This window comes from Oncorhynchus masou, unplaced genomic scaffold (genome assembly GCF_036934945.1).
Source record: "Oncorhynchus masou masou isolate Uvic2021 unplaced genomic scaffold, UVic_Omas_1.1 unplaced_scaffold_1250, whole genome shotgun sequence".
Lineage (NCBI taxonomy): Eukaryota > Metazoa > Chordata > Actinopteri > Salmoniformes > Salmonidae > Oncorhynchus > Oncorhynchus masou.
This window is the reverse complement of record NW_027002320.1, coordinates 172,287-183,453: the sequence shown is the minus strand read 5'-3', so window position 1 is coordinate 183,453 and position 11,167 is coordinate 172,287. Positions and strand designations below refer to the sequence as shown.

The 11,167-nt window shown below is 47.8% G+C and overlaps 1 protein-coding gene across 2 annotated transcripts in view; it reads right to left on the bottom strand.

The window, feature by feature from the left end:
* Positions 1–331: 331 nt before the first annotated feature.
* The window catches only part of LOC135530080 (C-terminal-binding protein 2-like), a 121,842-nt gene continuing 111,006 nt past the window's right edge, over positions 332–11,167 (bottom strand). For both annotated transcript variants that reach the window (XM_064958467.1, XM_064958466.1), the window contains exons 7-9: positions 10,777–10,904; positions 5,885–6,002; positions 332–423 (exon numbers count right to left, since the gene is read on the bottom strand). In XM_064958467.1, coding sequence (XP_064814539.1) covers positions 366–423; positions 5,885–6,002; positions 10,777–10,904 — 304 coding nt within the window. In that variant the 3' untranslated portion in view covers positions 332–365. The remainder of the gene's footprint in view (positions 424–5,884; positions 6,003–10,776; positions 10,905–11,167) is intronic.

The following is an 11,167-nucleotide window of genomic DNA, read 5'->3' as shown; positions in this document are numbered from 1 at the left end:
CTAATGGAAGAGCGTATTAAATCAATGCAACAAGTGTGGACTTGTTGTCGCCTTAAGCTCCACAGGGAACACAGAGGAGTAATGGTTGAACAGAGCCCTGCGGAAGGAAGTCAAATCCACTCCGAGGTTGGTTTGTTTCTACATTAAAGGGATGTTTTAAGAGAACAGACCAGAGGGAAGTAACAACACTACAGTCCACAGCAAAAAAAGGTGAGAAATAGGGAGGTTCTAATCATAGAAATACATTCTGTAGAATGAATGGGAAGAACAGTTCTATAGATTATATTTCTACGGTTGTAGTATATCCAGGCCTGGCAGAAAGAGGCTGGATCATCACACAGTATTTACCTGAGTGCCAATAGGTACTACATTTTGTCTTGAGGAACCCCGGTCGTTAGGGCGTGGAGAGTTTGGTTGGCTTGGCTGTGTGAGAGAAGCACACGGTTACTAGACCCTGTTACCCTGTTACTAGACCCTGTTACCCTGTTACTAGACCCTGTTACCCTGTTACTAGACCCTGTTACCCTGTTACTAGACCCTGTTACCCTGTTACTAGACCCTGTTACCCTTTTACTAGACCCTGTTAACCTGTTACTAGACCCTGTTACTAGACCCTGTTACCCTGTTACTAGACCCTGTTACTAGACCCTGTTACTAGACCCTGTTACTAGACCATGTTACTAGACCCTGTTACCCTGTTACTAGACCCTGTTACTAGACCCTGTTACCCTGTTACTAGACCCTGTTACCCTGTTACTAGACCCTGTTACCCTGTTACTAGACCCTGTTACTAGACCCTGTTACCCTGTTACTAGACCCTGTTACCCTGTTACTAGACCCTGTTACCCTGTTACCCTGTTACTAGACCCTGTTACCTTGTTACCCTGTTACCAGACCCTGTTACCCTGTTACTAGACCTTGTTACCTTGTTACCCTGTTACCCTGTTACTAGACCATGTTACCCTGTTACTAGACCCTGTTACCCTGTTACTAGACCCTGTTACCCTGTTACTAGACCCTGTTACCCTGTTACTAGACCCTGTTACTAGACCCTGTTACTAGACCCTGTTACCCTGTTACTAGAGTTGTTGCAGAGTTTGGTTGGCTTGGCTGTGTGAGAGAAGCACATGGTTACTATACCCTGTTACCCTGTTACTAGACCCTGTTACTAGACCCTGTTACTAGACCCTGTTACTAGACCATGTTACTAGACCCTGTTACTAGACCCTGTTACTAGACCCTGTTACTAGACCCTGTTACTAGACCCTGTTACTAGACCATGTTACTAGACCCTGTTACTAGACCCTGTTACTAGACCATGTTACTAGACCCTGTTACTAGACCCTGTTACTAGACCCTGTTACTAGACCCTGTTACTAGACCATGTTACTAGACCCTGTTACCCTGTTACTAGACCCTGTTACTAGACCCTGTTACCCTGTTACTAGACCCTGTTACTAGACCCTGTTACCCTGTTACTAGACCCTGTTACTAGACCCTGTTACCCTGTTACTAGACCCTGTTACTAGACCCTGTTACCCTGTTACTAGACCCTGTTACCCTGTTACTAGACCCTGTTACTAGACCATGTTACCCTGTTACTAGACCCTGTTACCCTGTTACTAGACCCTGTTACCCTGTTACTAGACCCTGTTACCCTGTTACTAGACCATGTTACTAGACCCTGTTACTAGACCCTGTTACTAGACCCTGTTACTAGACCATGTTTTACTAGACCCTGTTACCCTGTTACTAGACCCTGTTACTAGACCCTGTTACTAGACCCTGTTACTAGACCCTGTTACTAGACCATGTTACTAGACCCTGTTACCCTGTTACTAGACCCTGTTACCCTGTTACTAGACCCTGTTACCCTGTTACTAGACCCTGTTACTAGACCCTGTTACCCTGTTACTAGACCCTGTTACTAGACCCTGTTACCCTGTTACTAGACCATGTTACTAGACCCTGTTACCCTGTTACTAGACCATGTTACTAGACCCTGTTACCCTGTTACTAGACCATGTTACTAGACCCTGTTACTAGACCCTGTTACCCTGTTACTAGACCCTGTTACCCTGTTACTAGACCATGTTACTAGACCCTGTTACTAGACCATGTTACTAGACCCTGTTACCCTGTTACTAGACCCTGTTACCCTGTTACTAGACCCTGTTACTAGACCCTGTTACTAGACCCTGTTACTACATCTGTCCTGTTACTAGACCCTGTTACTAGACCCTGTTACCCTGTTACTAGACCCTGTTACTAGACCCTGTTACCCTGTTACTAGACCCTGTTACTAGACCCTGTTACTAGACCCTGTTACCCTGTTACTAGACCCTGTTACTAGACCCTGTTACTAGACCCTGTTACCCTGTTACTAGACCCTGTTACTAGACCCTGTTACCCTGTTACTAGACCATGTTACTAGACCCTGTTACCCTGTTACTAGACCATGTTACTAGACCCTGTTACTAGACCCTGTTACCCTGTTACTAGACCCTGTTACCCTGTTACTAGACCCTGTTACTAGACCCTGTTACCCTGTTACTAGACCACGTTACTAGACCCTGTTACCCTGTTACTAGACCATGTTACTAGACCCTGTTACTAGACCCTGTTACCCTGTTACTAGACCCTGTTACCCTGTTACTAGACCATGTTACTAGACCCTGTTACCCTGTTACTAGACCATGTTACTAGACCCTGTTACTAGACCATGTTACTAGACCCTGTTACCCTGTTACTAGACCATGTTACTAGACCCTGTTACCCTGTTACTAGACCCTGTTACCCTGTTACTAGACCCTGTTACTAGACCCTGTTACTAGACCCTGTTACTACAGCTGTCCTGTTACTAGACCCTGTTACCCTGTTACTAGACCCTGTTACCCTGTTACTAGACCCTGTTACCCTGTTACTAGACCCTGTTACTAGACCCTGTTACTAGACCCTGTTACCCTGTTACTAGACCCTGTTACCCTGTTACTAGACCCTGTTACTAGACCCTGTTACCCTGTTACTAGACCATGTTACTAGACCCTGTTACTAGACCATGTTACTAGACCCTGTTACCCTGTTACTAGACCATGTTACTAGACCCTGTTACCCTGTTACTAGACCCTGTTACCCTGTTACTAGACCCTGTTACTAGACCCTGTTACTAGACCCTGTTACCCTGTTACTAGACCCTGTTACCCTGTTACTAGACCATGTTACTAGACCCTGTTACTAGACCCTGTTACTAGACCCTGTTTCTACAGCTGTCCTGTTACTAGACCCTGTTACCCTGTTACTAGACCATGTTACTAGACCCTGTTACTAGACCCTGTTACTAGACCCTGTTTCTACAGCTGTCCTGTTACTAGACCCTGTTACCCTGTTACTAGACCCTGTTTCTACAGCTGTCCTGTTACTAGACCCTGTTACCCTGTTACTAGACCATGTTACTACAGCTGTCCTGTTAAAATGGTATCTCTCCAGGAACAGGGTTGGAGTTAAAACCTACAGGAGGGTTTCTCTCCAGGAACAGGGTTGGAGTTAAAACCTACAGGAGGGTTTCTCTCCAGGAACAGGGTTGGAATAAAAACCTACAGGAGGGTTTCTCTCCAGGAACAGGGTTGGAATAAAAACCTACAGGAGGGTCTCTCTCCAGGAACAGGGTTGGAATAAAAACCTACAGGAAGGAGGGTATCCCTCCAGGAACAGGGTTGGAGTTAAAACCTACAGGAAGGAGGGTATCCCTCCAGGAACAGGTTTGGAGTTAAAACCTACAGGAGGGTTTCTCTCCAGGAACAGGGTTGGAGTTAAAACCTACAGGAGGGTTTCTCTCCAGGAACAGGGTTGGAATAAAAACCTACAGGAGGGTATCTCTCCAGGAACAGGGTTGGAGTTAAAACCTACAGGAGGGTTTCTCTCCAGGAACAGGGTTGGAGTTAAAACCTACAGGAGGGTTTCTCTCCAGGAACAGGGTTGGAATAAAAACCTACAGGAGGGTTTCTCTCCAGGAACAGGGTTGGAATAAAAACCTACAGGAGGGTCTCTCTCCAGGAACAGGGTTGGGATAAAAACCTACAGGATGGAGGGTATCCCTCCAGGAACAGGGTTGGAGTTAAAACCTACAGGAAGGAGGGTATCCCTCCAGGAACATGGTTGGAGTTAAAACCTACAGGAAGGAGGGTATCCCTCCAGGAACAGGGAACAGGGTTGGAGTTAAAACCTACAGGAAGGAGGGTATCCCTCCAGGAACAGGGTTGGAGTTAAAACCTACAGGAAGGAGGGTATCCCTCCAGGAACAGGGTTGGAGTTAAAACCTACAGGAAGGAGGGTATCCCTCCAGGAACAGGGTTGGAGTTAAAACCTACAGGAAGGAGGGTATCCCTCCAGGAACAGGGTTGGAGTTAAAACCTACAGGAAGGAGGGTATCCCTCCAGGAACAGGGTTGGAGTTAAAACCTACAGGAAGGAGGGTATCCCTCCAGGAACAGGGAACAGGGTTGGAGTTAAAACCTACAGGAAGGAGGGTATCTCTCCAGGAACAGGGTTGGAGTTAAAACCTACAGGAAGGAGGGTATCCCTCCAGGAACAGGGTTGGAGTTAAAACCTACAGGAAGGAGGGTATCCCTCCAGGAACAGGGTTGGAGTTAAAACCTACAGGAAGGAGGGTATCTCTCCAGGAACAGGGTTGGAGTTAAAACCTACAGGAAGGAGGGTATCCCTCCAGGAACAGGGTTGGAGTTAAAACCTACAGGAAGGAGGGTATCTCTCCAGGAACAGGGTTGGAGTTAAAACCTACAGGAAGGAGGGTATCTCTCCAGGAACAGGGTTGGAGTTAAAACCTACAGGAAGGAGGGTATCTCTCCAGGAACAGGGTTGGAGTTAAAACCTACAGGAAGGAGGGTATCCCTCCAGGAACAGGGAACAGGGTTGGAGTTAAAACCTACAGGAAGGAGGGTATCTCTCCAGGAACAGGGTTGGAGTTAAAACCTTACAGGAAGGAGGGTATCTCTCCAGGAACAGGGTTGGAGTTAAAACCTTACAGGAAGTAGGGTAACCCTCCAGGAACAGGGTTGGAGTTAAAACCTACAGGAAGGAGGGTAACCCTCCAGGAACAGGGTTGGAGTTAAAACCTACAGGAAGGAGGGTATCTCTCCAGGAACAGGGTTGGAGTTAAAACCTACAGGAAGGAGGGTATCCCTCCAGGGACAGGGTTGGAGTTAAAACCTACAGGAAGGAGGGTATCTCTCCAGGAACAGGGAACAGGGTTGGAGTTAAAACCTACAGGAAGGAGGGTATCTCTCCAGGAACAGGGAACAGGGTTGGAGTTAAAACCTACAGGAAGGAGGGTATCTCTCCAGGAACAGGGAACAGGGTTGGAGTTAAAACCTACAGGAAGGAGGGTATCTCTCCAGGAACAGGGTTGGAGTTAAAACCTACAGGAAGTAGGGTATCCCTCCAGGAACAGGTTTCTACTACATTCTAAGAAAAACATAACATTTACATCTCAATTCATGTTGTTTTTTTACTGAGAGTTTCATTATTTCAAACCGTCTTTATGTGCCTGTAAATGTCCATGTATTTCAGAGATGTATCAGACTGCCGTATGGAACTAGTCAAGATATCCAGGACTGTGATAATAACTTTATAAACCTATATGTCAAGTGGTGAAATGAGCAATAAAATAAGATGATGTGTGTGTGTGTGTGTGTGTGTGTGTGTGTGTGTGTGTGTGTGTGTGTGTGTGTGTGTGTGTGTGTGTGTGTGTGTGTGTGTGTGTGTGTGTGTGTGTGTGTGTGTGTGTGTGTGTGTGTGTGTGTGTGATAATGCTGAAGCAAAACACACACAGTAGATGTCACACTTGTCGCTGTGCTTCCTCAGCCTACCTGTAGGCGGTGCCATTGAGCTCTGGGTGGACACCTTGCTGGTCCATTACTGCCCATGGTCCTGTGGTCACAAAGAACTCCTTATTCACACAGTTTCTTAGGCTGTCAGGGATGCGGCCTGGGAGGGAGAGAGAGAGAAAGTGGGGAGATGGAGGGAGGAGAGGGAGACAGATTAAGAAACGTGGAGAGAGAGAGGTAAAGACAGAGACAGAGAGAGGTAAAGACAGAGAGAGGTAAAGAGAGAGACAGAGAGAGAGAGAGGTAAAGAGAGAGAGAGGTAAAGAGAGAGAGAGGTAAAGAGAGAGATAGAGGTAAAGACAGAGAGAGTTAAATAGAGAGAGAGAGAGAGAGGTAAAGAGAGAGAGGTAAAGACAGAGAGAGTTAAATAGAGAGAGAGGTAAAGAGAGAGACAGAGATAAAGAGAGAGAGAGGTAAAGACGGAGAGAGATAGAGGTAAAGAGAGAGGAGAGGTAAAGAGAGAGAGAGGTAAAGAGAGAGAGGTAAAGAGAGAGGAGAGGTAAAGAGAGAGATAGAGGTAAAGAGAGATAGAGGTAAATAGAGAGAGAGGTAAAGACAGAGAGAGAGGTAAAGAGAGAGAGGTAAAGAGAGAGATAGAGGTAAAGACAGAGAGAGTTAAATAGAGAGAGAGAGGTAAAGAGAGAGACAGCGGTAAAGAGAGAGACAAGTGGTAAAGAGAGAGACAAGTGGTAAAGAGAGAGAGAGGTAAAGAGAGAGATAGAGGTAAAGACAGAGAGAGTTAAATAGAGAGAGAGGTAAAGAGAGAGACAGAGATAAAGAGAGAGAGGCAAAGACAGAGAGAGAGGTAAAGAGAGAGGAGAGGTAAAGAGAGAGAGAGTTAAATAGAGAGAGAGAGGTAAAGAGAGAGACAGCGGTAAAGAGAGAGACAAGTGGTAAAGAGAGAGAGAGGTAAAGACAGAGAGAGGTAAAGAGAGAGATAGAGGTAAAGACAGAGAGAGTTAAATAGAGAGAGAGGTAAAGAGAGAGACAGAGATAAAGAGAGAGAGGCAAAGACAGAGAGAGAGGTAAAGAGAGAGGAGAGGTAAAGAGAGAGAGAGTTAAATAGAGAGAGAGGTAAAGAGAGAGACAGAGATAAAGAGAGAGAGGTAAAGAGAGAGGAGAGGTAAATAGAGAGAGAGGTAAAGACAGAGAGAGGTAAAGAGAGAGACAGAGATAAAGAGAGAGAGAGAGGTAAAGACAGGGAGAGATAAATAGAGTGAGAGGTAGAGAGAGAGAGGTAAAGACAGAGAGGCAAAGAGAGAAAGAGGTAAAGAGAGAGGAGAGGTAAAGAGAGAGAGAGGTAGAGAAAGAGGAGAGGTAAAGAGAGAGAGAGAGGTAAAGAGAGAGAGAGGTAGAGAGAGAGGAGAGGTAAATAGAGAGAGAGGTAAACAGAGAGGAGAGGTAAAGAGAGAGAGGTAGAGAGAGGTAAAGAGAGAGAGAGGGGTAAAGAGAGAGAGAGAGAGGTAAAGAGAGAGAGGAGAGGTAAAGACAGAGAGGAGAGGTAAAGAGAGAGAGGGTTCTAATATAAAGCACCAACCTGAATCATCACACAGACAAAATTAAGCCATAACTTGTAGAGTGATTAAAACAGGATAAAGAAGGAATGGGTAGATGTTAGCTATGGGATGGAGAGATGTTAGCTATGGGATGGAGAGATGTTATAGCTATGGGATGGAGATATGTTAGCTATGCGATGGAGATATGTTAGCTATGGGATGGAGAGATGTTAGCTATGGGATGGAGAGATGTTAGCTATGGGATGGAGAGATGTTAGCTCTGGAATGGGTAGATGTTAGCTCTGGGATGGTGAGATGTTAGCTATGGAATGGGTAGATGTTAGCTCTGGGATGGAGAGATGTTAGCTATGGAATGGAGAGATGTTAGCTATGGGATGAGTCAATGTTAGCTATGGGATGGAGAGATGTTAGCTATGGGATGGAGAGATGTTAGCTATGGGATGGAGAGATGTTAGCTATGGGATGGAGAGATGTTAGCTATGGGATGGAGAGATGTTAGCTATGGGATGGAGAGATGTTAGCTATGGAATGGGTAGATGTTAGCTATGGGATGGAGAGATGTTAGCTATGGGATGGAGAGATGTTAGCTACGGAATGGGTAGATGTTAGCTTAAGAAGGAAATAAATTCCACGAATTAACTTTTAACAAGGCACACATGTTAATTGAAATGCATTCCAGGTGACAAGCTCATGAAGCTGGTTGAGAGAATGCCAAGAGTGTGCAAAGCTGTCATCAAGGCAAATTTGAAGAATCTCAAATATAAAATATATTTTTGATTTGTTTAACACTTTTTTTTGGTTACTACATGATTCCATATGTGTTATTTCATAGTATTATTGTTTTCACTATTATTCTGCAATGTAGAAAATAGTAAAAAATAAAATAAAACCCTTGAATGAGTAGGTGTTGTAAAACGTTTGACCGGTAGCCTGGCAACACAATCACTAATTAAAGTTGTTATTTAACAATGTGGATGTTATCTGGGAGGCAAGGGATGGATCCCAAATGGCACCCTATTCCCTATATAGTGCACTACTTTATACTGCAGCCCTATTCCCTATATAGTGCACTACTTTATACTACAGCCCTATTCCCTATATAGTGCACTACTTTATACTACAGCCCTATTCCCTATATAGTGCATTACTTTATACTACTGCCCTATATAGTGCACTAATTTATACTACAGCCCTATTCCCTATATTGTGCACTACTTTATACTACAGCCCTATTCCCTATATAGTGCACTAATTTATACTACAGCCCTATTCCCTATATTGTGCACTACTTTATACTACAGCCCTATTCCCTATATAGTCCACTAATTTATACTATGGCCATATTCCCTATATAGTGCACTACTATTGACATGAAGTCTGGTTTGAAGTTGTGTACTACAACCCTGCTGGGGAACAGAGTTCCTGACCAGTGAGGTGCTGGGGAACAGGGTTCCTGACTAGTGAGGTGCTGGGGAACAGGGTTCCTGACTAGTGAGGTGCTGGGGAACAGGGTTCCTGACTAGTGAGGTGCTGGGGAACAGGGTTCCTGACTAGTGAGGTGCTGGGGAACAGGGTTCCTGACCAGGGAGGTTCTGGGGAACAGGGTTCCTGACCAGTGAGGTGCTGGGGAACAGGGTTCCTGACCAGGGAGGTGCTGGGGAACAGGGTTCCTGACCAGGGAGGTGCTGGGGAACAGGGTTCCTGACTAGTGAGGTGCTGGGGAACAGGGTTCCTGACTAGTGAGGTGCTGGGGAACAGGGTTCCTGACTATTGAGGTGCTGGGGAACAGGGTTCCTGACCAGTGAGGTGCTGGGGAACAGGGTTCCTGACTAGTGAGGTGCTGGGGAACAGGGTTCCTGACTAGGGAGGTGCTGGGGAACAGGGTTCCTGACTAGTGAGGTGCTGGGGAACAGGGTTCCTGACTAGTGAGGTGCTGGGGAACAGGGTTCCTGACTAGTGAGGTGCTGGGGAACAGGGTTCCTGACTAGTGAGGTGCTGGGGAACAGGGTTCCTGACTAGGGAGGTGCTGGGGAACAGGGTTCCTGACTAGTGACCAGTGAGGTGCTGGGGAACAGGGTTCCTGACCAGGGAGGTGCTGGGGAACAGGGTCCCTGACTAGTGACCAGGGAGGTGCTGGGGAACAGGGTTCCTGACCAGGGAGGTGCTGGGGAACAGGGTCCCTGACCAGTGAGGTGCTGGGGAACAGGGTTCCTCACTAGTGAGGTGCTGGGGAACAGGGTCCCTGACCAGGGAGGTGCTGGGGAACAGGGTTCCTGACCAGTGAGGTGCTGGGGAACAGGGTTCCTGACTAGTGAGGTGCTGGGGAACAGGGTTCCTGACCAGTGAGGTGCTGGGGAACAGGGTTCCTGACCAGTGAGGTGCTGGGGAACAGGGTTCCTGACTAGTGAGGTGCTGGGGAACAGGGTTCCTGACTAGTGAGGTGCTGGGGAACAGGGTTCCTGACTAGTGAGGTGCTGGGGAACAGGGTTCCTGACTAGGGAGGTGCTGGGGAACAGGGTTCCTGACCAGGGAGGTTCTGGGGAACAGGGTTCCTGACCAGGGAGGTGCTGGGGAACAGGGTTCCTGACTAGTGAGGTGCTGGGGAACAGGGTCCCTGACCAGGGAGGTGCTGGGGAACAGGGTTCCTGACTAGTGAGGTGCTGGGGAACAGGGTTCCTGACTAGTGAGGTGCTGGGGAACGGGGTTCCTGACTAGTGAGGTGCTGGGGGACAGGGTTCCTGACTAGTGAGGTGCTGGGGAACAGGGTCCCTGACCAGTGAGGTGCTGAGGAACAGGGTTCCTGACTAGTGAGGTGCTGGGGAACAGGGTTCCTGACTAGTGAGGTGCTGGGGAACAGGGTTCCTGACTAGTGAGGTGCTGGGGAACAGGGTCCCTGACCAGTGAGGTGCTGGGGAACAGGGTCCCTGACTAGTGAGGTGCTGGGGAACAGGGTTCCTGACCAGTGAGGTGCTGGGGAACAGGGTTCCTGACTAGTGAGGTGCTGGGGAACAGGGTTCCTGACCAGGGAGGTGCTGGGGAACAGGGTCCCTGACTAGTGAGGTGCTGGGGAACAGGGTTCCTGACCAGTGAGGTGCTGGGGGACAGGGTTCCTGACTAGTGAGGTGCTGGGGGACAGGGTTCCTGACTAGTGAGGTGCTGGGGAACAGGGTTCCTGACCAGTGAGGTGCTGGGGAACAGGGTTCCTGACTAGTGAGGTTCTGGGAACAGGGTTCCTGACCAGTGAGGTGCTGGGGAACAGGGTTCCTGACTAGTGAGGTGCTGGGGAACAGGGTTCCTGACCAGGGAGGTGCTGGGGAACAGGGTTCCTGACCAGTGAGGTTCTGGGAACAGGCGTACCACTGATGCCTCTTCGTATCTCGGTGGCAGCTGCCTCTCTCATCTCCAGAGAAGCCTGTTCACTGTACCAGGCTGTGTGTGGTGTACAGATCAGGTTGGGAGCATCCTTCAGAGGGCCTGTAGCAAAACTAGAGAGAGGGGAGGGTTGGGGGGTGGAGGGGTGGTGGTAGAGAGAACAAGTATCAGACCCAAATCAGGCAGTGGCCTCTTCATCTAATCACCTTTCCTCATCTCCTCCTTTCATCTCCTCTCTTCATTTCCTCCTCTATTCATTTCCTCCTCTCTTCATCTCCTCATCTCCTCTCCTCATCTCCTTCTCCTTCCCTGATAACAGATGCTGAGACTTCCTCTCCTTCTTCTTCCCTCAGTCCTCCCAACTCACCCTCCGTGC